The 24,486-nt window shown below is 80.2% G+C and overlaps 1 protein-coding gene across 1 annotated transcript in view; it reads right to left on the bottom strand.

The window, feature by feature from the left end:
- Window positions 1–23,914, bottom strand: part of LG04H7orf50 (linkage group 04 C7orf50 homolog) — a 41,147-nt gene extending 17,233 nt beyond the window's left edge. The window contains exon 1 of the mRNA XM_048494150.1: window positions 23,813–23,914. Within this exon, the coding sequence (XP_048350107.1) occupies window positions 23,813–23,914 (102 nt within the window). The remainder of the gene's footprint in view (window positions 1–23,812) is intronic.
- Between the last annotated feature and the right edge of the window lie 572 nt (window positions 23,915–24,486).

Raw genomic sequence — 24,486 nt, 5'->3', positions numbered from 1 at the left:
CCCCCCCACCCCCCCCCCCCCCCACCCCCCCCCCCCCCCACCCCCCCCCCCCCCCACCCCCCCCCCCCCCCACCCCCCCCCCCCCCCACCCCCCCCCCCCCCCACCCCCCCCCCCCCCCACCCCCCCCCCCCCCCACCCCCCCCCCCCCCCACCCCCCCCCCCCCCCACCCCCCCCCCCCCCCACCCCCCCCCCCCCCCACCCCCCCCCCCCCCCACCCCCCCCCCCCCCCACCCCCCCCCCCCCCCACCCCCCCCCCCCCCCACCCCCCCCCCCCCCCACCCCCCCCCCCCCCCACCCCCCCCCCCCCCCACCCCCCCCCCCCCCCACCCCCCCCCCCCCCCACCCCCCCCCCCCCCCACCCCCCCCCCCCCCCACCCCCCCCCCCCCCCACCCCCCCCCCCCCCCACCCCCCCCCCCCCCCACCCCCCCCCCCCCCCACCCCCCCCCCCCCCCACCCCCCCCCCCCCCCACCCCCCCCCCCCCCCACCCCCCCCCCCCCCCACCCCCCCCCCCCCCCACCCCCCCCCCCCCCCACCCCCCCCCCCCCCCACCCCCCCCCCCCCCCACCCCCCCCCCCCCCCACCCCCCCCCCCCCCCACCCCCCCCCCCCCCCACCCCCCCCCCCCCCCACCCCCCCCCCCCCCCACCCCCCCCCCCCCCCACCCCCCCCCCCCCCCACCCCCCCCCCCCCCCACCCCCCCCCCCCCCCACCCCCCCCCCCCCCCACCCCCCCCCCCCCCCACCCCCCCCCCCCCCCACCCCCCCCCCCCCCCACCCCCCCCCCCCCCCACCCCCCCCCCCCCCCACCCCCCCCCCCCCCCACCCCCCCCCCCCCCCACCCCCCCCCCCCCCCACCCCCCCCCCCCCCCACCCCCCCCCCCCCCCACCCCCCCCCCCCCCCACCCCCCCCCCCCCCCACCCCCCCCCCCCCCCACCCCCCCCCCCCCCCACCCCCCCCCCCCCCCACCCCCCCCCCCCCCCACCCCCCCCCCCCCCCACCCCCCCCCCCCCCCACCCCCCCCCCCCCCCACCCCCCCCCCCCCCCACCCCCCCCCCCCCCCACCCCCCCCCCCCCCCACCCCCCCCCCCCCCCACCCCCCCCCCCCCCCACCCCCCCCCCCCCCCACCCCCCCCCCCCCCCACCCCCCCCCCCCCCCACCCCCCCCCCCCCCCACCCCCCCCCCCCCCCACCCCCCCCCCCCCCCACCCCCCCCCCCCCCCACCCCCCCCCCCCCCCACCCCCCCCCCCCCCCACCCCCCCCCCCCCCCACCCCCCCCCCCCCCCACCCCCCCCCCCCCCCACCCCCCCCCCCCCCCACCCCCCCCCCCCCCCACCCCCCCCCCCCCCCACCCCCCCCCCCCCCCACCCCCCCCCCCCCCCACCCCCCCCCCCCCCCACCCCCCCCCCCCCCCACCCCCCCCCCCCCCCACCCCCCCCCCCCCCCACCCCCCCCCCCCCCCACCCCCCCCCCCCCCCACCCCCCCCCCCCCCCACCCCCCCCCCCCCCCACCCCCCCCCCCCCCCACCCCCCCCCCCCCCCACCCCCCCCCCCCCCCACCCCCCCCCCCCCCCACCCCCCCCCCCCCCCACCCCCCCCCCCCCCCACCCCCCCCCCCCCCCACCCCCCCCCCCCCCCACCCCCCCCCCCCCCCACCCCCCCCCCCCCCCACCCCCCCCCCCCCCCACCCCCCCCCCCCCCCACCCCCCCCCCCCCCCACCCCCCCCCCCCCCCACCCCCCCCCCCCCCCACCCCCCCCCCCCCCCACCCCCCCCCCCCCCCACCCCCCCCCCCCCCCACCCCCCCCCCCCCCCACCCCCCCCCCCCCCCACCCCCCCCCCCCCCCACCCCCCCCCCCCCCCACCCCCCCCCCCCCCCACCCCCCCCCCCCCCCACCCCCCCCCCCCCCCACCCCCCCCCCCCCCCACCCCCCCCCCCCCCCACCCCCCCCCCCCCCCACCCCCCCCCCCCCCCACCCCCCCCCCCCCCCACCCCCCCCCCCCCCCACCCCCCCCCCCCCCCACCCCCCCCCCCCCCCACCCCCCCCCCCCCCCACCCCCCCCCCCCCCCACCCCCCCCCCCCCCCACCCCCCCCCCCCCCCACCCCCCCCCCCCCCCACCCCCCCCCCCCCCCACCCCCCCCCCCCCCCACCCCCCCCCCCCCCCACCCCCCCCCCCCCCCACCCCCCCCCCCCCCCACCCCCCCCCCCCCCCACCCCCCCCCCCCCCCACCCCCCCCCCCCCCCACCCCCCCCCCCCCCCACCCCCCCCCCCCCCCACCCCCCCCCCCCCCCACCCCCCCCCCCCCCCACCCCCCCCCCCCCCCACCCCCCCCCCCCCCCACCCCCCCCCCCCCCCACCCCCCCCCCCCCCCACCCCCCCCCCCCCCCACCCCCCCCCCCCCCCACCCCCCCCCCCCCCCACCCCCCCCCCCCCCCACCCCCCCCCCCCCCCACCCCCCCCCCCCCCCACCCCCCCCCCCCCCCACCCCCCCCCCCCCCCACCCCCCCCCCCCCCCACCCCCCCCCCCCCCCACCCCCCCCCCCCCCCACCCCCCCCCCCCCCCACCCCCCCCCCCCCCCACCCCCCCCCCCCCCCACCCCCCCCCCCCCCCACCCCCCCCCCCCCCCACCCCCCCCCCCCCCCACCCCCCCCCCCCCCCACCCCCCCCCCCCCCCACCCCCCCCCCCCCCCACCCCCCCCCCCCCCCACCCCCCCCCCCCCCCACCCCCCCCCCCCCCCACCCCCCCCCCCCCCCACCCCCCCCCCCCCCCACCCCCCCCCCCCCCCACCCCCCCCCCCCCCCACCCCCCCCCCCCCCCACCCCCCCCCCCCCCCACCCCCCCCCCCCCCCACCCCCCCCCCCCCCCACCCCCCCCCCCCCCCACCCCCCCCCCCCCCCACCCCCCCCCCCCCCCACCCCCCCCCCCCCCCACCCCCCCCCCCCCCCACCCCCCCCCCCCCCCACCCCCCCCCCCCCCCACCCCCCCCCCCCCCCACCCCCCCCCCCCCCCACCCCCCCCCCCCCCCACCCCCCCCCCCCCCCACCCCCCCCCCCCCCCACCCCCCCCCCCCCCCACCCCCCCCCCCCCCCACCCCCCCCCCCCCCCACCCCCCCCCCCCCCCACCCCCCCCCCCCCCCACCCCCCCCCCCCCCCACCCCCCCCCCCCCCCACCCCCCCCCCCCCCCACCCCCCCCCCCCCCCACCCCCCCCCCCCCCCACCCCCCCCCCCCCCCACCCCCCCCCCCCCCCACCCCCCCCCCCCCCCACCCCCCCCCCCCCCCACCCCCCCCCCCCCCCACCCCCCCCCCCCCCCACCCCCCCCCCCCCCCACCCCCCCCCCCCCCCACCCCCCCCCCCCCCCACCCCCCCCCCCCCCCACCCCCCCCCCCCCCCACCCCCCCCCCCCCCCACCCCCCCCCCCCCCCACCCCCCCCCCCCCCCACCCCCCCCCCCCCCCACCCCCCCCCCCCCCCACCCCCCCCCCCCCCCACCCCCCCCCCCCCCCACCCCCCCCCCCCCCCACCCCCCCCCCCCCCCACCCCCCCCCCCCCCCACCCCCCCCCCCCCCCACCCCCCCCCCCCCCCACCCCCCCCCCCCCCCACCCCCCCCCCCCCCCACCCCCCCCCCCCCCCACCCCCCCCCCCCCCCACCCCCCCCCCCCCCCACCCCCCCCCCCCCCCACCCCCCCCCCCCCCCACCCCCCCCCCCCCCCACCCCCCCCCCCCCCCACCCCCCCCCCCCCCCACCCCCCCCCCCCCCCACCCCCCCCCCCCCCCACCCCCCCCCCCCCCCACCCCCCCCCCCCCCCACCCCCCCCCCCCCCCACCCCCCCCCCCCCCCACCCCCCCCCCCCCCCACCCCCCCCCCCCCCCACCCCCCCCCCCCCCCACCCCCCCCCCCCCCCACCCCCCCCCCCCCCCACCCCCCCCCCCCCCCACCCCCCCCCCCCCCCACCCCCCCCCCCCCCCACCCCCCCCCCCCCCCACCCCCCCCCCCCCCCACCCCCCCCCCCCCCCACCCCCCCCCCCCCCCACCCCCCCCCCCCCCCACCCCCCCCCCCCCCCACCCCCCCCCCCCCCCACCCCCCCCCCCCCCCACCCCCCCCCCCCCCCACCCCCCCCCCCCCCCACCCCCCCCCCCCCCCACCCCCCCCCCCCCCCACCCCCCCCCCCCCCCACCCCCCCCCCCCCCCACCCCCCCCCCCCCCCACCCCCCCCCCCCCCCACCCCCCCCCCCCCCCACCCCCCCCCCCCCCCACCCCCCCCCCCCCCCACCCCCCCCCCCCCCCACCCCCCCCCCCCCCCACCCCCCCCCCCCCCCACCCCCCCCCCCCCCCACCCCCCCCCCCCCCCACCCCCCCCCCCCCCCACCCCCCCCCCCCCCCACCCCCCCCCCCCCCCACCCCCCCCCCCCCCCACCCCCCCCCCCCCCCACCCCCCCCCCCCCCCACCCCCCCCCCCCCCCACCCCCCCCCCCCCCCACCCCCCCCCCCCCCCACCCCCCCCCCCCCCCACCCCCCCCCCCCCCCACCCCCCCCCCCCCCCACCCCCCCCCCCCCCCACCCCCCCCCCCCCCCACCCCCCCCCCCCCCCACCCCCCCCCCCCCCCACCCCCCCCCCCCCCCACCCCCCCCCCCCCCCACCCCCCCCCCCCCCCACCCCCCCCCCCCCCCACCCCCCCCCCCCCCCACCCCCCCCCCCCCCCACCCCCCCCCCCCCCCACCCCCCCCCCCCCCCACCCCCCCCCCCCCCCACCCCCCCCCCCCCCCACCCCCCCCCCCCCCCACCCCCCCCCCCCCCCACCCCCCCCCCCCCCCACCCCCCCCCCCCCCCACCCCCCCCCCCCCCCACCCCCCCCCCCCCCCACCCCCCCCCCCCCCCACCCCCCCCCCCCCCCACCCCCCCCCCCCCCCACCCCCCCCCCCCCCCACCCCCCCCCCCCCCCACCCCCCCCCCCCCCCACCCCCCCCCCCCCCCACCCCCCCCCCCCCCCACCCCCCCCCCCCCCCACCCCCCCCCCCCCCCACCCCCCCCCCCCCCCACCCCCCCCCCCCCCCACCCCCCCCCCCCCCCACCCCCCCCCCCCCCCACCCCCCCCCCCCCCCACCCCCCCCCCCCCCCACCCCCCCCCCCCCCCACCCCCCCCCCCCCCCACCCCCCCCCCCCCCCACCCCCCCCCCCCCCCACCCCCCCCCCCCCCCACCCCCCCCCCCCCCCACCCCCCCCCCCCCCCACCCCCCCCCCCCCCCACCCCCCCCCCCCCCCACCCCCCCCCCCCCCCACCCCCCCCCCCCCCCACCCCCCCCCCCCCCCACCCCCCCCCCCCCCCACCCCCCCCCCCCCCCACCCCCCCCCCCCCCCACCCCCCCCCCCCCCCACCCCCCCCCCCCCCCACCCCCCCCCCCCCCCACCCCCCCCCCCCCCCACCCCCCCCCCCCCCCACCCCCCCCCCCCCCCACCCCCCCCCCCCCCCACCCCCCCCCCCCCCCACCCCCCCCCCCCCCCACCCCCCCCCCCCCCCACCCCCCCCCCCCCCCACCCCCCCCCCCCCCCACCCCCCCCCCCCCCCACCCCCCCCCCCCCCCACCCCCCCCCCCCCCCACCCCCCCCCCCCCCCACCCCCCCCCCCCCCCACCCCCCCCCCCCCCCACCCCCCCCCCCCCCCACCCCCCCCCCCCCCCACCCCCCCCCCCCCCCACCCCCCCCCCCCCCCACCCCCCCCCCCCCCCACCCCCCCCCCCCCCCACCCCCCCCCCCCCCCACCCCCCCCCCCCCCCACCCCCCCCCCCCCCCACCCCCCCCCCCCCCCACCCCCCCCCCCCCCCACCCCCCCCCCCCCCCACCCCCCCCCCCCCCCACCCCCCCCCCCCCCCACCCCCCCCCCCCCCCACCCCCCCCCCCCCCCACCCCCCCCCCCCCCCACCCCCCCCCCCCCCCACCCCCCCCCCCCCCCACCCCCCCCCCCCCCCACCCCCCCCCCCCCCCACCCCCCCCCCCCCCCACCCCCCCCCCCCCCCACCCCCCCCCCCCCCCACCCCCCCCCCCCCCCACCCCCCCCCCCCCCCACCCCCCCCCCCCCCCACCCCCCCCCCCCCCCACCCCCCCCCCCCCCCACCCCCCCCCCCCCCCACCCCCCCCCCCCCCCACCCCCCCCCCCCCCCACCCCCCCCCCCCCCCACCCCCCCCCCCCCCCACCCCCCCCCCCCCCCACCCCCCCCCCCCCCCACCCCCCCCCCCCCCCACCCCCCCCCCCCCCCACCCCCCCCCCCCCCCACCCCCCCCCCCCCCCACCCCCCCCCCCCCCCACCCCCCCCCCCCCCCACCCCCCCCCCCCCCCACCCCCCCCCCCCCCCACCCCCCCCCCCCCCCACCCCCCCCCCCCCCCACCCCCCCCCCCCCCCACCCCCCCCCCCCCCCACCCCCCCCCCCCCCCACCCCCCCCCCCCCCCACCCCCCCCCCCCCCCACCCCCCCCCCCCCCCACCCCCCCCCCCCCCCACCCCCCCCCCCCCCCACCCCCCCCCCCCCCCACCCCCCCCCCCCCCCACCCCCCCCCCCCCCCACCCCCCCCCCCCCCCACCCCCCCCCCCCCCCACCCCCCCCCCCCCCCACCCCCCCCCCCCCCCACCCCCCCCCCCCCCCACCCCCCCCCCCCCCCACCCCCCCCCCCCCCCACCCCCCCCCCCCCCCACCCCCCCCCCCCCCCACCCCCCCCCCCCCCCACCCCCCCCCCCCCCCACCCCCCCCCCCCCCCACCCCCCCCCCCCCCCACCCCCCCCCCCCCCCACCCCCCCCCCCCCCCACCCCCCCCCCCCCCCACCCCCCCCCCCCCCCACCCCCCCCCCCCCCCACCCCCCCCCCCCCCCACCCCCCCCCCCCCCCACCCCCCCCCCCCCCCACCCCCCCCCCCCCCCACCCCCCCCCCCCCCCACCCCCCCCCCCCCCCACCCCCCCCCCCCCCCACCCCCCCCCCCCCCCACCCCCCCCCCCCCCCACCCCCCCCCCCCCCCACCCCCCCCCCCCCCCACCCCCCCCCCCCCCCACCCCCCCCCCCCCCCACCCCCCCCCCCCCCCACCCCCCCCCCCCCCCACCCCCCCCCCCCCCCACCCCCCCCCCCCCCCACCCCCCCCCCCCCCCACCCCCCCCCCCCCCCACCCCCCCCCCCCCCCACCCCCCCCCCCCCCCACCCCCCCCCCCCCCCACCCCCCCCCCCCCCCACCCCCCCCCCCCCCCACCCCCCCCCCCCCCCACCCCCCCCCCCCCCCACCCCCCCCCCCCCCCACCCCCCCCCCCCCCCACCCCCCCCCCCCCCCACCCCCCCCCCCCCCCACCCCCCCCCCCCCCCACCCCCCCCCCCCCCCACCCCCCCCCCCCCCCACCCCCCCCCCCCCCCACCCCCCCCCCCCCCCACCCCCCCCCCCCCCCACCCCCCCCCCCCCCCACCCCCCCCCCCCCCCACCCCCCCCCCCCCCCACCCCCCCCCCCCCCCACCCCCCCCCCCCCCCACCCCCCCCCCCCCCCACCCCCCCCCCCCCCCACCCCCCCCCCCCCCCACCCCCCCCCCCCCCCACCCCCCCCCCCCCCCACCCCCCCCCCCCCCCACCCCCCCCCCCCCCCACCCCCCCCCCCCCCCACCCCCCCCCCCCCCCACCCCCCCCCCCCCCCACCCCCCCCCCCCCCCACCCCCCCCCCCCCCCACCCCCCCCCCCCCCCACCCCCCCCCCCCCCCACCCCCCCCCCCCCCCACCCCCCCCCCCCCCCACCCCCCCCCCCCCCCACCCCCCCCCCCCCCCACCCCCCCCCCCCCCCACCCCCCCCCCCCCCCACCCCCCCCCCCCCCCACCCCCCCCCCCCCCCACCCCCCCCCCCCCCCACCCCCCCCCCCCCCCACCCCCCCCCCCCCCCACCCCCCCCCCCCCCCACCCCCCCCCCCCCCCACCCCCCCCCCCCCCCACCCCCCCCCCCCCCCACCCCCCCCCCCCCCCACCCCCCCCCCCCCCCACCCCCCCCCCCCCCCACCCCCCCCCCCCCCCACCCCCCCCCCCCCCCACCCCCCCCCCCCCCCACCCCCCCCCCCCCCCACCCCCCCCCCCCCCCACCCCCCCCCCCCCCCACCCCCCCCCCCCCCCACCCCCCCCCCCCCCCACCCCCCCCCCCCCCCACCCCCCCCCCCCCCCACCCCCCCCCCCCCCCACCCCCCCCCCCCCCCACCCCCCCCCCCCCCCACCCCCCCCCCCCCCCACCCCCCCCCCCCCCCACCCCCCCCCCCCCCCACCCCCCCCCCCCCCCACCCCCCCCCCCCCCCACCCCCCCCCCCCCCCACCCCCCCCCCCCCCCACCCCCCCCCCCCCCCACCCCCCCCCCCCCCCACCCCCCCCCCCCCCCACCCCCCCCCCCCCCCACCCCCCCCCCCCCCCACCCCCCCCCCCCCCCACCCCCCCCCCCCCCCACCCCCCCCCCCCCCCACCCCCCCCCCCCCCCACCCCCCCCCCCCCCCACCCCCCCCCCCCCCCACCCCCCCCCCCCCCCACCCCCCCCCCCCCCCACCCCCCCCCCCCCCCACCCCCCCCCCCCCCCACCCCCCCCCCCCCCCACCCCCCCCCCCCCCCACCCCCCCCCCCCCCCACCCCCCCCCCCCCCCACCCCCCCCCCCCCCCACCCCCCCCCCCCCCCACCCCCCCCCCCCCCCACCCCCCCCCCCCCCCACCCCCCCCCCCCCCCACCCCCCCCCCCCCCCACCCCCCCCCCCCCCCACCCCCCCCCCCCCCCACCCCCCCCCCCCCCCACCCCCCCCCCCCCCCACCCCCCCCCCCCCCCACCCCCCCCCCCCCCCACCCCCCCCCCCCCCCACCCCCCCCCCCCCCCACCCCCCCCCCCCCCCACCCCCCCCCCCCCCCACCCCCCCCCCCCCCCACCCCCCCCCCCCCCCACCCCCCCCCCCCCCCACCCCCCCCCCCCCCCACCCCCCCCCCCCCCCACCCCCCCCCCCCCCCACCCCCCCCCCCCCCCACCCCCCCCCCCCCCCACCCCCCCCCCCCCCCACCCCCCCCCCCCCCCACCCCCCCCCCCCCCCACCCCCCCCCCCCCCCACCCCCCCCCCCCCCCACCCCCCCCCCCCCCCACCCCCCCCCCCCCCCACCCCCCCCCCCCCCCACCCCCCCCCCCCCCCACCCCCCCCCCCCCCCACCCCCCCCCCCCCCCACCCCCCCCCCCCCCCACCCCCCCCCCCCCCCACCCCCCCCCCCCCCCACCCCCCCCCCCCCCCACCCCCCCCCCCCCCCACCCCCCCCCCCCCCCACCCCCCCCCCCCCCCACCCCCCCCCCCCCCCACCCCCCCCCCCCCCCACCCCCCCCCCCCCCCACCCCCCCCCCCCCCCACCCCCCCCCCCCCCCACCCCCCCCCCCCCCCACCCCCCCCCCCCCCCACCCCCCCCCCCCCCCACCCCCCCCCCCCCCCACCCCCCCCCCCCCCCACCCCCCCCCCCCCCCACCCCCCCCCCCCCCCACCCCCCCCCCCCCCCACCCCCCCCCCCCCCCACCCCCCCCCCCCCCCACCCCCCCCCCCCCCCACCCCCCCCCCCCCCCACCCCCCCCCCCCCCCACCCCCCCCCCCCCCCACCCCCCCCCCCCCCCACCCCCCCCCCCCCCCACCCCCCCCCCCCCCCACCCCCCCCCCCCCCCACCCCCCCCCCCCCCCACCCCCCCCCCCCCCCACCCCCCCCCCCCCCCACCCCCCCCCCCCCCCACCCCCCCCCCCCCCCACCCCCCCCCCCCCCCACCCCCCCCCCCCCCCACCCCCCCCCCCCCCCACCCCCCCCCCCCCCCACCCCCCCCCCCCCCCACCCCCCCCCCCCCCCACCCCCCCCCCCCCCCACCCCCCCCCCCCCCCACCCCCCCCCCCCCCCACCCCCCCCCCCCCCCACCCCCCCCCCCCCCCACCCCCCCCCCCCCCCACCCCCCCCCCCCCCCACCCCCCCCCCCCCCCACCCCCCCCCCCCCCCACCCCCCCCCCCCCCCACCCCCCCCCCCCCCCACCCCCCCCCCCCCCCACCCCCCCCCCCCCCCACCCCCCCCCCCCCCCACCCCCCCCCCCCCCCACCCCCCCCCCCCCCCACCCCCCCCCCCCCCCACCCCCCCCCCCCCCCACCCCCCCCCCCCCCCACCCCCCCCCCCCCCCACCCCCCCCCCCCCCCACCCCCCCCCCCCCCCACCCCCCCCCCCCCCCACCCCCCCCCCCCCCCACCCCCCCCCCCCCCCACCCCCCCCCCCCCCCACCCCCCCCCCCCCCCACCCCCCCCCCCCCCCACCCCCCCCCCCCCCCACCCCCCCCCCCCCCCACCCCCCCCCCCCCCCACCCCCCCCCCCCCCCACCCCCCCCCCCCCCCACCCCCCCCCCCCCCCACCCCCCCCCCCCCCCACCCCCCCCCCCCCCCACCCCCCCCCCCCCCCACCCCCCCCCCCCCCCACCCCCCCCCCCCCCCACCCCCCCCCCCCCCCACCCCCCCCCCCCCCCACCCCCCCCCCCCCCCACCCCCCCCCCCCCCCACCCCCCCCCCCCCCCACCCCCCCCCCCCCCCACCCCCCCCCCCCCCCACCCCCCCCCCCCCCCACCCCCCCCCCCCCCCACCCCCCCCCCCCCCCACCCCCCCCCCCCCCCACCCCCCCCCCCCCCCACCCCCCCCCCCCCCCACCCCCCCCCCCCCCCACCCCCCCCCCCCCCCACCCCCCCCCCCCCCCACCCCCCCCCCCCCCCACCCCCCCCCCCCCCCACCCCCCCCCCCCCCCACCCCCCCCCCCCCCCACCCCCCCCCCCCCCCACCCCCCCCCCCCCCCACCCCCCCCCCCCCCCACCCCCCCCCCCCCCCACCCCCCCCCCCCCCCACCCCCCCCCCCCCCCACCCCCCCCCCCCCCCACCCCCCCCCCCCCCCACCCCCCCCCCCCCCCACCCCCCCCCCCCCCCACCCCCCCCCCCCCCCACCCCCCCCCCCCCCCACCCCCCCCCCCCCCCACCCCCCCCCCCCCCCACCCCCCCCCCCCCCCACCCCCCCCCCCCCCCACCCCCCCCCCCCCCCACCCCCCCCCCCCCCCACCCCCCCCCCCCCCCACCCCCCCCCCCCCCCACCCCCCCCCCCCCCCACCCCCCCCCCCCCCCACCCCCCCCCCCCCCCACCCCCCCCCCCCCCCACCCCCCCCCCCCCCCACCCCCCCCCCCCCCCACCCCCCCCCCCCCCCACCCCCCCCCCCCCCCACCCCCCCCCCCCCCCACCCCCCCCCCCCCCCACCCCCCCCCCCCCCCACCCCCCCCCCCCCCCACCCCCCCCCCCCCCCACCCCCCCCCCCCCCCACCCCCCCCCCCCCCCACCCCCCCCCCCCCCCACCCCCCCCCCCCCCCACCCCCCCCCCCCCCCACCCCCCCCCCCCCCCACCCCCCCCCCCCCCCACCCCCCCCCCCCCCCACCCCCCCCCCCCCCCACCCCCCCCCCCCCCCACCCCCCCCCCCCCCCACCCCCCCCCCCCCCCACCCCCCCCCCCCCCCACCCCCCCCCCCCCCCACCCCCCCCCCCCCCCACCCCCCCCCCCCCCCACCCCCCCCCCCCCCCACCCCCCCCCCCCCCCACCCCCCCCCCCCCCCACCCCCCCCCCCCCCCACCCCCCCCCCCCCCCACCCCCCCCCCCCCCCACCCCCCCCCCCCCCCACCCCCCCCCCCCCCCACCCCCCCCCCCCCCCACCCCCCCCCCCCCCCACCCCCCCCCCCCCCCACCCCCCCCCCCCCCCACCCCCCCCCCCCCCCACCCCCCCCCCCCCCCACCCCCCCCCCCCCCCACCCCCCCCCCCCCCCACCCCCCCCCCCCCCCACCCCCCCCCCCCCCCACCCCCCCCCCCCCCCACCCCCCCCCCCCCCCACCCCCCCCCCCCCCCACCCCCCCCCCCCCCCACCCCCCCCCCCCCCCACCCCCCCCCCCCCCCACCCCCCCCCCCCCCCACCCCCCCCCCCCCCCACCCCCCCCCCCCCCCACCCCCCCCCCCCCCCACCCCCCCCCCCCCCCACCCCCCCCCCCCCCCACCCCCCCCCCCCCCCACCCCCCCCCCCCCCCACCCCCCCCCCCCCCCACCCCCCCCCCCCCCCACCCCCCCCCCCCCCCACCCCCCCCCCCCCCCACCCCCCCCCCCCCCCACCCCCCCCCCCCCCCACCCCCCCCCCCCCCCACCCCCCCCCCCCCCCACCCCCCCCCCCCCCCACCCCCCCCCCCCCCCACCCCCCCCCCCCCCCACCCCCCCCCCCCCCCACCCCCCCCCCCCCCCACCCCCCCCCCCCCCCACCCCCCCCCCCCCCCACCCCCCCCCCCCCCCACCCCCCCCCCCCCCCACCCCCCCCCCCCCCCACCCCCCCCCCCCCCCACCCCCCCCCCCCCCCACCCCCCCCCCCCCCCACCCCCCCCCCCCCCCACCCCCCCCCCCCCCCACCCCCCCCCCCCCCCACCCCCCCCCCCCCCCACCCCCCCCCCCCCCCACCCCCCCCCCCCCCCACCCCCCCCCCCCCCCACCCCCCCCCCCCCCCACCCCCCCCCCCCCCCACCCCCCCCCCCCCCCACCCCCCCCCCCCCCCACCCCCCCCCCCCCCCACCCCCCCCCCCCCCCACCCCCCCCCCCCCCCACCCCCCCCCCCCCCCACCCCCCCCCCCCCCCACCCCCCCCCCCCCCCACCCCCCCCCCCCCCCACCCCCCCCCCCCCCCACCCCCCCCCCCCCCCACCCCCCCCCCCCCCCACCCCCCCCCCCCCCCACCCCCCCCCCCCCCCACCCCCCCCCCCCCCCACCCCCCCCCCCCCCCACCCCCCCCCCCCCCCACCCCCCCCCCCCCCCACCCCCCCCCCCCCCCACCCCCCCCCCCCCCCACCCCCCCCCCCCCCCACCCCCCCCCCCCCCCACCCCCCCCCCCCCCCACCCCCCCCCCCCCCCACCCCCCCCCCCCCCCACCCCCCCCCCCCCCCACCCCCCCCCCCCCCCACCCCCCCCCCCCCCCACCCCCCCCCCCCCCCACCCCCCCCCCCCCCCACCCCCCCCCCCCCCCACCCCCCCCCCCCCCCACCCCCCCCCCCCCCCACCCCCCCCCCCCCCCACCCCCCCCCCCCCCCACCCCCCCCCCCCCCCACCCCCCCCCCCCCCCACCCCCCCCCCCCCCCACCCCCCCCCCCCCCCACCCCCCCCCCCCCCCACCCCCCCCCCCCCCCACCCCCCCCCCCCCCCACCCCCCCCCCCCCCCACCCCCCCCCCCCCCCACCCCCCCCCCCCCCCACCCCCCCCCCCCCCCACCCCCCCCCCCCCCCACCCCCCCCCCCCCCCACCCCCCCCCCCCCCCACCCCCCCCCCCCCCCACCCCCCCCCCCCCCCACCCCCCCCCCCCCCCACCCCCCCCCCCCCCCACCCCCCCCCCCCCCCACCCCCCCCCCCCCCCACCCCCCCCCCCCCCCACCCCCCCCCCCCCCCACCCCCCCCCCCCCCCACCCCCCCCCCCCCCCACCCCCCCCCCCCCCCACCCCCCCCCCCCCCCACCCCCCCCCCCCCCCACCCCCCCCCCCCCCCACCCCCCCCCCCCCCCACCCCCCCCCCCCCCCACCCCCCCCCCCCCCCACCCCCCCCCCCCCCCACCCCCCCCCCCCCCCACCCCCCCCCCCCCCCACCCCCCCCCCCCCCCACCCCCCCCCCCCCCCACCCCCCCCCCCCCCCACCCCCCCCCCCCCCCACCCCCCCCCCCCCCCACCCCCCCCCCCCCCCACCCCCCCCCCCCCCCACCCCCCCCCCCCCCCACCCCCCCCCCCCCCCACCCCCCCCCCCCCCCACCCCCCCCCCCCCCCACCCCCCCCCCCCCCCACCCCCCCCCCCCCCCACCCCCCCCCCCCCCCACCCCCCCCCCCCCCCACCCCCCCCCCCCCCCACCCCCCCCCCCCCCCACCCCCCCCCCCCCCCACCCCCCCCCCCCCCCACCCCCCCCCCCCCCCACCCCCCCCCCCCCCCACCCCCCCCCCCCCCCACCCCCCCCCCCCCCCACCCCCCCCCCCCCCCACCCCCCCCCCCCCCCACCCCCCCCCCCCCCCACCCCCCCCCCCCCCCACCCCCCCCCCCCCCCACCCCCCCCCCCCCCCACCCCCCCCCCCCCCCACCCCCCCCCCCCCCCACCCCCCCCCCCCCCCACCCCCCCCCCCCCCCACCCCCCCCCCCCCCCACCCCCCCCCCCCCCCACCCCCCCCCCCCCCCACCCCCCCCCCCCCCCACCCCCCCCCCCCCCCACCCCCCCCCCCCCCCACCCCCCCCCCCCCCCACCCCCCCCCCCCCCCACCCCCCCCCCCCCCCACCCCCCCCCCCCCCCACCCCCCCCCCCCCCCACCCCCCCCCCCCCCCACCCCCCCCCCCCCCCACCCCCCCCCCCCCCCACCCCCCCCCCCCCCCACCCCCCCCCCCCCCCACCCCCCCCCCCCCCCACCCCCCCCCCCCCCCACCCCCCCCCCCCCCCACCCCCCCCCCCCCCCACCCCCCCCCCCCCCCACCCCCCCCCCCCCCCACCCCCCCCCCCCCCCACCCCCCCCCCCCCCCACCCCCCCCCCCCCCCACCCCCCCCCCCCCCCACCCCCCCCCCCCCCCACCCCCCCCCCCCCCCACCCCCCCCCCCCCCCACCCCCCCCCCCCCCCACCCCCCCCCCCCCCCACCCCCCCCCCCCCCCACCCCCCCCCCCCCCCACCCCCCCCCCCCCCCACCCCCCCCCCCCCCCACCCCCCCCCCCCCCCACCCCCCCCCCCCCCCACCCCCCCCCCCCCCCACCCCCCCCCCCCCCCACCCCCCCCCCCCCCCACCCCCCCCCCCCCCCACCCCCCCCCCCCCCCACCCCCCCCCCCCCCCACCCCCCCCCCCCCCCACCCCCCCCCCCCCCCACCCCCCCCCCCCCCCACCCCCCCCCCCCCCCACCCCCCCCCCCCCCCACCCCCCCCCCCCCCCACCCCCCCCCCCCCCCACCCCCCCCCCCCCCCACCCCCCCCCCCCCCCACCCCCCCCCCCCCCCACCCCCCCCCCCCCCCACCCCCCCCCCCCCCCACCCCCCCCCCCCCCCACCCCCCCCCCCCCCCACCCCCCCCCCCCCCCACCCCCCCCCCCCCCCACCCCCCCCCCCCCCCACCCCCCCCCCCCCCCACCCCCCCCCCCCCCCACCCCCCCCCCCCCCCACCCCCCCCCCCCCCCACCCCCCCCCCCCCCCACCCCCCCCCCCCCCCACCCCCCCCCCCCCCCACCCCCCCCCCCCCCCACCCCCCCCCCCCCCCACCCCCCCCCCCCCCCACCCCCCCCCCCCCCCACCCCCCCCCCCCCCCACCCCCCCCCCCCCCCACCCCCCCCCCCCCCCACCCCCCCCCCCCCCCACCCCCCCCCCCCCCCACCCCCCCCCCCCCCCACCCCCCCCCCCCCCCACCCCCCCCCCCCCCCACCCCCCCCCCCCCCCACCCCCCCCCCCCCCCACCCCCCCCCCCCCCCACCCCCCCCCCCCCCCACCCCCCCCCCCCCCCACCCCCCCCCCCCCCCACCCCCCCCCCCCCCCACCCCCCCCCCCCCCCACCCCCCCCCCCCCCCACCCCCCCCCCCCCCCACCCCCCCCCCCCCCCACCCCCCCCCCCCCCCACCCCCCCCCCCCCCCACCCCCCCCCCCCCCCACCCCCCCCCCCCCCCACCCCCCCCCCCCCCCACCCCCCCCCCCCCCCACCCCCCCCCCCCCCCACCCCCCCCCCCCCCCACCCCCCCCCCCCCCCACCCCCCCCCCCCCCCACCCCCCCCCCCCCCCACCCCCCCCCCCCCCCACCCCCCCCCCCCCCCACCCCCCCCCCCCCCCACCCCCCCCCCCCCCCACCCCCCCCCCCCCCCACCCCCCCCCCCCCCCACCCCCCCCCCCCCCCACCCCCCCCCCCCCCCACCCCCCCCCCCCCCCACCCCCCCCCCCCCCCACCCCCCCCCCCCCCCACCCCCCCCCCCCCCCACCCCCCCCCCCCCCCACCCCCCCCCCCCCCCACCCCCCCCCCCCCCCACCCCCCCCCCCCCCCACCCCCCCCCCCCCCCACCCCCCCCCCCCCCCACCCCCCCCCCCCCCCACCCCCCCCCCCCCCCACCCCCCCCCCCCCCCACCCCCCCCCCCCCCCACCCCCCCCCCCCCCCACCCCCCCCCCCCCCCACCCCCCCCCCCCCCCACCCCCCCCCCCCCCCACCCCCCCCCCCCCCCACCCCCCCCCCCCCCCACCCCCCCCCCCCCCCACCCCCCCCCCCCCCCACCCCCCCCCCCCCCCACCCCCCCCCCCCCCCACCCCCCCCCCCCCCCACCCCCCCCCCCCCCCACCCCCCCCCCCCCCCACCCCCCCCCCCCCCCACCCCCCCCCCCCCCCACCCCCCCCCCCCCCCACCCCCCCCCCCCCCCACCCCCCCCCCCCCCCACCCCCCCCCCCCCCCACCCCCCCCCCCCCCCACCCCCCCCCCCCCCCACCCCCCCCCCCCCCCACCCCCCCCCCCCCCCACCCCCCCCCCCCCCCACCCCCCCCCCCCCCCACCCCCCCCCCCCCCCACCCCCCCCCCCCCCCACCCCCCCCCCCCCCCACCCCCCCCCCCCCCCACCCCCCCCCCCCCCCACCCCCCCCCCCCCCCACCCCCCCCCCCCCCCACCCCCCCCCCCCCCCACCCCCCCCCCCCCCCACCCCCCCCCCCCCCCACCCCCCCCCCCCCCCACCCCCCCCCCCCCCCACCCCCCCCCCCCCCCACCCCCCCCCCCCCCCACCCCCCCCCCCCCCCACCCCCCCCCCCCCCCACCCCCCCCCCCCCCCACCCCCCATTCAGAGGATCTGATGTTGGGAAAGCAAGTGGAGTATATATCTGTTGTATATATCTGAGTATATACCCACCCCTGGACACTCCAACAGATATATACTCCACTTGCTTTCCCAACATCAGATCCTCTGAAGATGCCAGCCACAGACGCAGGCGAAACGTCAGGAGAGAATGCTGCTAGAACACGGCCATACAGTCCGGAAACCACACAGCACCCTAATCGATTATAATTTTGCTCCCTTTGGCAAAACACAGTTTGTTACAATAGTCGGTAGGGCGTCCGATTAGGATCTGGGAAACCTTGGTTTGAATCCACGCTCTGCTGTGGAAGCTCTCTGGTGACCACACATTTTTTGGCCTTGTTGCGAAAAGAAAAGGGATGTCATAAGCCCCCGTGGGTCCCCGTTGGGGAGGATGTCAGGATATCAACGAAGCAAATCAAAACACCTGGGAACAAAGCATCGCTTTCTGGGAGGGATATTGGGGCGGGCAAGGGGAGCAGCCTTCACAGAAATGAGCTGCTGCAAGATTTAATTTCTGCAGCATCACACCGGAGTCAACCCTTTGGTCTGGCTGAGCCGTTCTTGCCTCCTCAGCCAAGAAGCAGTTCTCCCCGGATACCAGGCCGGGATCTTATTTATCACCTGCTAGTCGATCCTGCTAACTGGATGTGGTAGGGATTGAACAGGTGACTTCCTGTATAGGCTGCTGCACCCTGGAGCCACCTCCTGTCTTCCAGAAAGGAAGACCTGCGGACTTCTCGGGTAGGGTCCAGAGCTGCTTATTTGGTTAAGAGGACATCACGTGCCTTCCAGAATCTCGTTTCCTTGGCAAACTGTGTCAGAATTTCCAGCTGAGCCATTTCGTGCTGGTGGTGAAAAGCCAAGCGCTTCTGTGCAGAAAATATCCCCGCCTCCGGGCTCCCGCGCAGGAATCTGTCTGCTGAAATTCTAGAGGAACTACTTGGCTATTGTGTGAGACAGGATGAGGGACTAGAATGGACCTCCGATGGTTTGATCCAGCAAGGATGTTCTGATGTTCTTCTGTTCAAAACCACATGCACTTGTCATACAGTTCAGCTATGACAGTGATGGCGAACCTATGGCACGGGTGCCAGAGGTGGCACTCAGAGCCCTCTCTGTGGGCACGCGCAAATAGAGTTCGTCATGTGGGGGGGGGGGAATCGCCCCCCCCCCCACATCTAGGGTAGCCTGGGCCGCCGGGCTCGATTATTAACATTAAACCTAAGACCTAGTTTTGGGGAAGCGGTGTAGGTAACCCTGTTAAGCACTGTTAAACCCCACTGATTTTCATGTGAAGAACTAAAGTGCGATCCTTTACCTGGGAGTAAGCTCAGTTGCTAGCAATGGGGCTTGCTTCTGAGTAAACCCTCCTAGGGTCATGATTCACCCGTTCGAAGAGTTGCATGGTTGCTTCAAAGCAAAGCCAACAACTACCACCAAGCTTACTCCCAAGTAACGCACACCTCGGACCCAACTATTTTTTAAAACTAAAACCTCGGTATTTAGGTTAAATTGCCATGTTGGCACTTTGTAATAGATAAGTGGGTTTTGGGTTGCAGTTTGGGCACTTGGTCTCAAAAAGGTTCGCCATGACTGAGCTAGGAGATCTTAAATACCATACACAGAGAAGTGGGGAACCTTAAACCGGGTTTGATTCCTCGCTCTGCCACTTGAGCTGTGGAGGCTTATCTGGTGAACCAGATTAGCTTGTGCACTCCAACACATGCCAACTGGGTGACCTTGGGCTAGCCCCAGTTCTTCAGAGCTCTCTCAGCCCCACCCACCTCACAGGGTGTTTGTTGTGGGGGGGAGGAGGGGAGGGATCGGAGATTGTGAGCCCCTTTGAGAGGAAAAGGGGGATATAAATACAAACTCTTCTTCTAAAGTGGAGCAAATGCCCCTTTAAAAGTTAATAAAACTTTAATTTGTGCAGGGGAAATAATGCAACGTCTTCTAAACAAAGACAGGCCACTTAATTCAATTTTGCATAATTCCGTTTTCTCCAAAATAGCTTTGGAGTCACACAGCCATCTCGACGTATTTTGGGGGGTTTTTTTAGCATGCAAATGTTTCGTCGGACACATGAAATTGGTTTCGACGAGGACTGGCAAATGAACGCGGCCCTAATTGAAACCACATTTCCAAGGCATTTTAAAACAATTACTGCTCTTCTGGCTAGCAAAGGGATCTTGTAATGTCAGGAGACTCCGCTCGCGGGGGACACCAGAAGTGTAGAGGAACCCAGTCCATAAAGTCTGGTGACATCACTGCAGGGGCACGGCGCATATGTCAAAGTTAAGAGGGCTTGCTATGGTGTCTTAGCTGGCAAATAAGTCACAGAGATGTGAAACAACTCTAATCTCTACCCGTACTCTGCTGCAAAGAGCCAAATCCCTGCCAATCCCATGCATAGAGAAAAAGAGACAGAGAGAGAGAGAAGTTATGGAACTACCTTTAGGGTTCCTCATTGCCATTTGAAAGATTTTAAGTCTGGGTTAGGGTAGTCTCAAAATATCCTAACCAGGGAGGTTCATGGCTACCAGCTCTAGCCTTGAATGCCAGGGCTGGCACAGAGCACAGGAGCTGTGATGCAGCGGCCAATAAGGCCAATGTGATTTGGGGCTCTATCAATACGAGTACAGCAGTGGTGGCAAAACTATGACACTCCAGATGTTCATGGACTACAATTCCCATCGGTTGATGGGAATTGTAGTCCATGAACATCTGGAGTGCCATGGGTTCACCATCACGGGAGCATAGTGTCAAGATCGAGGGAGGTAACTGAACCTCTCTATTTTGCATTGGTATTGTGCATTGGGTACTACAATTCAAGACAGATATGGACAAGCTGGGTCCAGAGAAGGGCAACCTAAATGGTGAAAGGTCTGGAATCCATGCCCTACAAGGAGAGACTTATGGAGCTGGGGATGTTAAGCCTGGAGAAGAGAAGGTTAAGGGGTGACCTGATAGCCATGCTTAGATATTGGAAGGGTTGTCATGTTGGTGAGGGAGCAAGCTTGTTTTCTGCTGCTCCAGAGACTAGGACCAGGAGGAATGGGTTCAAGGTGAAGGAAAAGAGATTCCACCTAAACATCAGGAAACACTCCCTGACAGTAAAGGCTGTTCGACAGTGCAGTGCGCTACCTCGGAGTGTGGTGGAGTCTCCTTCTTTGGAGGTTTTTAAAGAAGGAGAAGAGTTTGGATTTATATCCCCCCTTTCTCTCCTGCAGGAGACTCAAAGGGGCTTACAATCTCCTTGCCCTTCCCCCCTCACAACAAACACCCTGTGAGGTAGGTGGGGCTGAGAGAGCTCTGAGAAGCTGCGACTAGCCCAAGGTCACCCAGCTGGCGTGTGTGGGAGTGCACAGGCTAATCTGAATTCCCCAGATAAGTGCAGTAGTGGGAAGGGGGGAAAGAGAGAACAAGGAGATCAATCTGTAACTGACTGTGAACAATCAATTGAAATAACCCACTACCTTCGGACCAGCCAATTCCCCAGATAAGCCTCCACAGCTCAGGTGGCAGAGCTGGGAATCAAACCCGGTTCCTCCAGATTAGATACACGAGCTCTTAACCTCCTACGCCACTGCTGCTGGGTGGCCGTCTGTCAGGAGTGCTTTGATCATGTGTTCCTGCATGGCAGGGGGTTGGATTGGATGGCCCTTGGGGTCTCTTCCAACTCTATGATCGTATGATTCTAATTCGACGCGACACAGGGCTTTTGTGCTCAGGGATGCAAAGTATTGATCCAAAACAGCAAACCACAATTTTGATATATGGCTCTTGCATGGCAACAAGGAAACAAAGCTTTTGAGCCCTTTGCACGTCCAAGAACAGGAAAAGGACGCATAAACTGCGGGCAAACTAGCTGGCTTGCAAAGATGGTTAAAATGTGCTGTATCTAAAGAGTGTGTCCTCTCAAATGGGAAAGTACAAAGATCGGCATTCATTCTTGCTCCCTCCGCACACTTATGCCTATCCAGAAATTATTCTGCCAGCCAGGGAAAAAGGAAACAGTAGTGATGTTTCGACTGTAAGCAACTGTTGGGGGGGGGGGGGAGCCGTTCTGAATGCTGCTCTGTTCCCAACAAAGGATTCGTTTTGTCATCTAAAACGACCGGGCCTTGATCAGCTTAGTCTGGCATTTTACTGGGCTATGAAAAAACAAAAATCTACCAAGACACTGAGACGCTACGGGTATTATGATGCAGGCTCGGAAGGGCGGCTGGGGGGTGGGTGGGAATCCATTCACTTCAAAAGCAAACCTAAATTATACAGTTGCTTACTGCGTGAAATGTTATTTTGTAAGTTTCCAATTACAAGTCGTGCCAGAAAGACGTTTCGGATTTTCTCCTCAGGAAGGACCCGGGCGGCGCATTCGGCGCTGGATGTTCCGGCTCGCCAAAGATTATCGGCCGCTCCGAGCCCAAATCGGGCAGGGTGTAAATCCAATAAATTTTTTTAAAATGAATTAAAAAATAAATCTTTGATATGTGACATCGGAGGTACCAAAGAGAACATTTCTCGTTATTTCAGAGAATGTCTGCATGCGGTTAAGGCAAGAAAACCTCTTTTTTTTTTTGGAGCAATGCAGCCTTAGAACAGATTTAGAAGAAGAAGAGTTTGGATTTATATCCCCCCCTTTCTCTCCTGTAAGGAGTCTCAAAGAGGCTTACAATCTCCTTTCCCTTCCTCCCCCACAACAAACACCCTGTGAGGTGGGTGGGATTGAGAGAGCTCTGAAGAACTGTGACTAGCCCAAGGTCACCCAGCTGGCATGTGTTGGAGTGCCCAAGCCAACCTGGTTCACCAGATAAGCCTCCACATCTCAAGTGGCAGAGTAGGGGATCAAACCTGGTTCTCCAGATTAGAGTGCACCTGCTCTTGACCACAACACCACGCTGGCTCTTGAACACGGATGAAGCTGCTTCCTGTTGAGCCCGGCCCTTGGTCCGATCCAAGTCAGTATTGCCTACTGAGACTGGCCGCCGCTCTCCAGGGTCTCAGACGGAGGTCTTTCACCTTAGCTACTGCCTGATCCATTTAAGTGGCGATGCCGGGCATTGAACTGGGGACGTTCCGCATGCCAAACAGATGTTTTATTGATTGATTGATTGATTGATTGATTAGTTTTATATCCCGCCCTATCCCCGAAGGGCTCTGGGCGGCTTACAACAAAGTTAAATCATAATTCGGCTAAGTACAATCAAAACTAAACAATTAAAATCCAATATAAATAAATTACAAGATCCCCACTTAAAACAGCGGTTAATACAAGTTTAAAATCGAATCGGGCACCCAGCAAACCCATTTTTAAAACCCTCCCTAAATGGGAAGACTGCTGGCTCCATCAATAAAAGATGTACACAAACAAAGATGGGAGGGGGAGGCACCATCAACGGCTGGTTACTCCAAAGGCCCGGTGGAACAACTCGGTCCTGCAGGCCCTGCGGAATTCACCAAGGTCCCGCAGGGCCCGGACAGCTGGAGGAAGAGTGTTCCACCAGGCTGGGCCCAGGGCCGTAAAGGCCCTGGTCCGCGTGGAGGCCAGCCGTGTCATGGGTGCGCCATTGCTGTTTTAGGCACTCGCCTATTTACACAGGGCGACTGACTCAGCCAGTACACTGTTTTGCGCCCTGGTGCCTTCTCCAGTAGGCAGTGGCTCTGATGTCGAGATTGAGGGGTTCTTTGGAAGATGGATCAGGGTGGAAACTGTTTCTCCCCCGTCCCCTTCATGGCGTGGAAACAAACTGGCAAAAATCACTGAAGCAGCGACGAACACGAAGGCTGAAACATGTCGCCCCGTACATCAGTTTTACAGATCCGTTGGCAAGTAATTTGTAGCTAAGATGTTGTTATAAGCCGGGAGAGGAATTTCTCGCACTCTGCCAAACATTCCGGAGGGAAATGAGACGGCGGTTATTTCTCGAGCAAGGTGATAATGAGATCAGAAGTTCACCAGCACAGTAATGTACTCATGGAGGACTCTGCTCTGAAGGTCGCCCCACCAGAGCTATTTCCTTCCTTTAATACTGAAATTCAAAGCAACTTCCGTGCGACCTGCACAAATGTGGAACTTTGTCAGTGAAGGGCGTATTGGACTCAGCAGGGTGATCAGCAGAGAAAGAGGAAGAAACAGAGGCTGTGGGGGAGAAAGCGTGAATATGATGGTGAATAATAGGTTTTGGCCTGTCGAGGCACAGTTGACTTAGGACAGTGATGGCGAACCTATGGCACAGGTGCCAGAGGTGGCACTCGGAGCCCTCTCTGTGGGCATGCGCACGCAGAGTTCGTCATGTGGGGGCGGAAAATCACCCCCTCTCACACACACACCCCTAGGCTGGCCTGGGCCACTGAGCACGACATGCATGCACCATGGTGAGCAGGGAGGACTCGGCTGGTGGGCCTGGTGCCTGTGCTCCAGGTAGCTGCTGCTCGGGGGGGGGGCGCAGAGGAGGCAGAGATGCTAGAGAGGCACAGAGTGGTGCGCATGGGACTTGCTGGAGGCTAGAGCAGGCTAGCCCCTGCTCAAGCGGGTGGGGCGGAGGAAGAGGGAGCCAACTGGTTTTTTGTAAACTAAAACCTCAGCATTCAGGTTAAATTACCGGGTTGGCACTTGGCGATAAATAAGTGGGGTTTGGGTTGCAATTTGGGCACTCGGTCTCAAAAAGGTTCGCCATCACTGACTTAGGATGACTCTGTAGGCAGTGGTGGGATTCGGCCGGCTTGACCCGGTTCGGCGGAACAGGTTGTTAAAAGCCAAGCTGGGCAGCGCTGACGGGGGCAGGTGTGGAGCAGAGGGGTTTGCCTCGGCTCTCCTCCCTGTCCTGGGCTCCCGGGGCGGGGAGGAGAGCCGAGCTGGGAAGCGCTGTGGGAGGGGTACAGGTGACCTAGGCGGCCTCCAGCAGGGCTGGAGATTAGGCTGCACACCTGGTTCGGCGGCATGGCCTGCCATAGCTCGGGAGGGCCACCCCAGCAGGCTGCACCACCGGTCCAGGTGTGTGGCCCGATCTGCAGCTGGCCAGCCCCCATGGGGGCTTCTGGTGGCCACCGTGCGGCCTCCAGGCACGCAGCCAGCGAAAGAACCCAGGCCCATTCGGAGTCCAGCCAGCCCAGCGGCACACAGGTCAAGCCTCAGCTGCTGCCTTCCCTTGCCTCCCCCCGGACCTACATAGAAAAGGGGGGCACAGCAGCTGGGTAAGTGGGAGGCGGGGGGCACGGCGGGGGGGGGGGAGAACTGGTAGGTAAATAATTAGAATCCTGCTACTGCCTGTAGGGTTCCACAGCTAGAGATGCTTGGAGATGGTTTGCCATTGCCTGTCTCCGCATCATACCCACAGTGTTTCTTGGAGGTCTGCCATCCAAATACTTGCCGGGGCAGAGGCTGAAAGTGTGTGACTGGCCCAAGGTAATTCAAACAAGGTTAAGAAATACAGTTAAAATTGCTAAAATTACTAATTTCCAGTATAAAATTTGCAACAGTTTCACAAAAGAGCACATCACAGCTGTTCAGGAGATTGGGTATCTTATAACACTCATGCCACTGAGAATATTTCAAGAAAATGGAATTCATGTATCTCATGCGTATCTTATTGTATTTAGGG

Source organism: Sphaerodactylus townsendi, linkage group LG04, assembly GCF_021028975.2.
Source record: "Sphaerodactylus townsendi isolate TG3544 linkage group LG04, MPM_Stown_v2.3, whole genome shotgun sequence".
Taxonomy (NCBI): Eukaryota; Metazoa; Chordata; class Lepidosauria; order Squamata; family Sphaerodactylidae; genus Sphaerodactylus; species Sphaerodactylus townsendi.
Note: the sequence above shows the minus strand (reverse complement) of the source record. Positions and strands in the feature narration are given on the sequence as shown.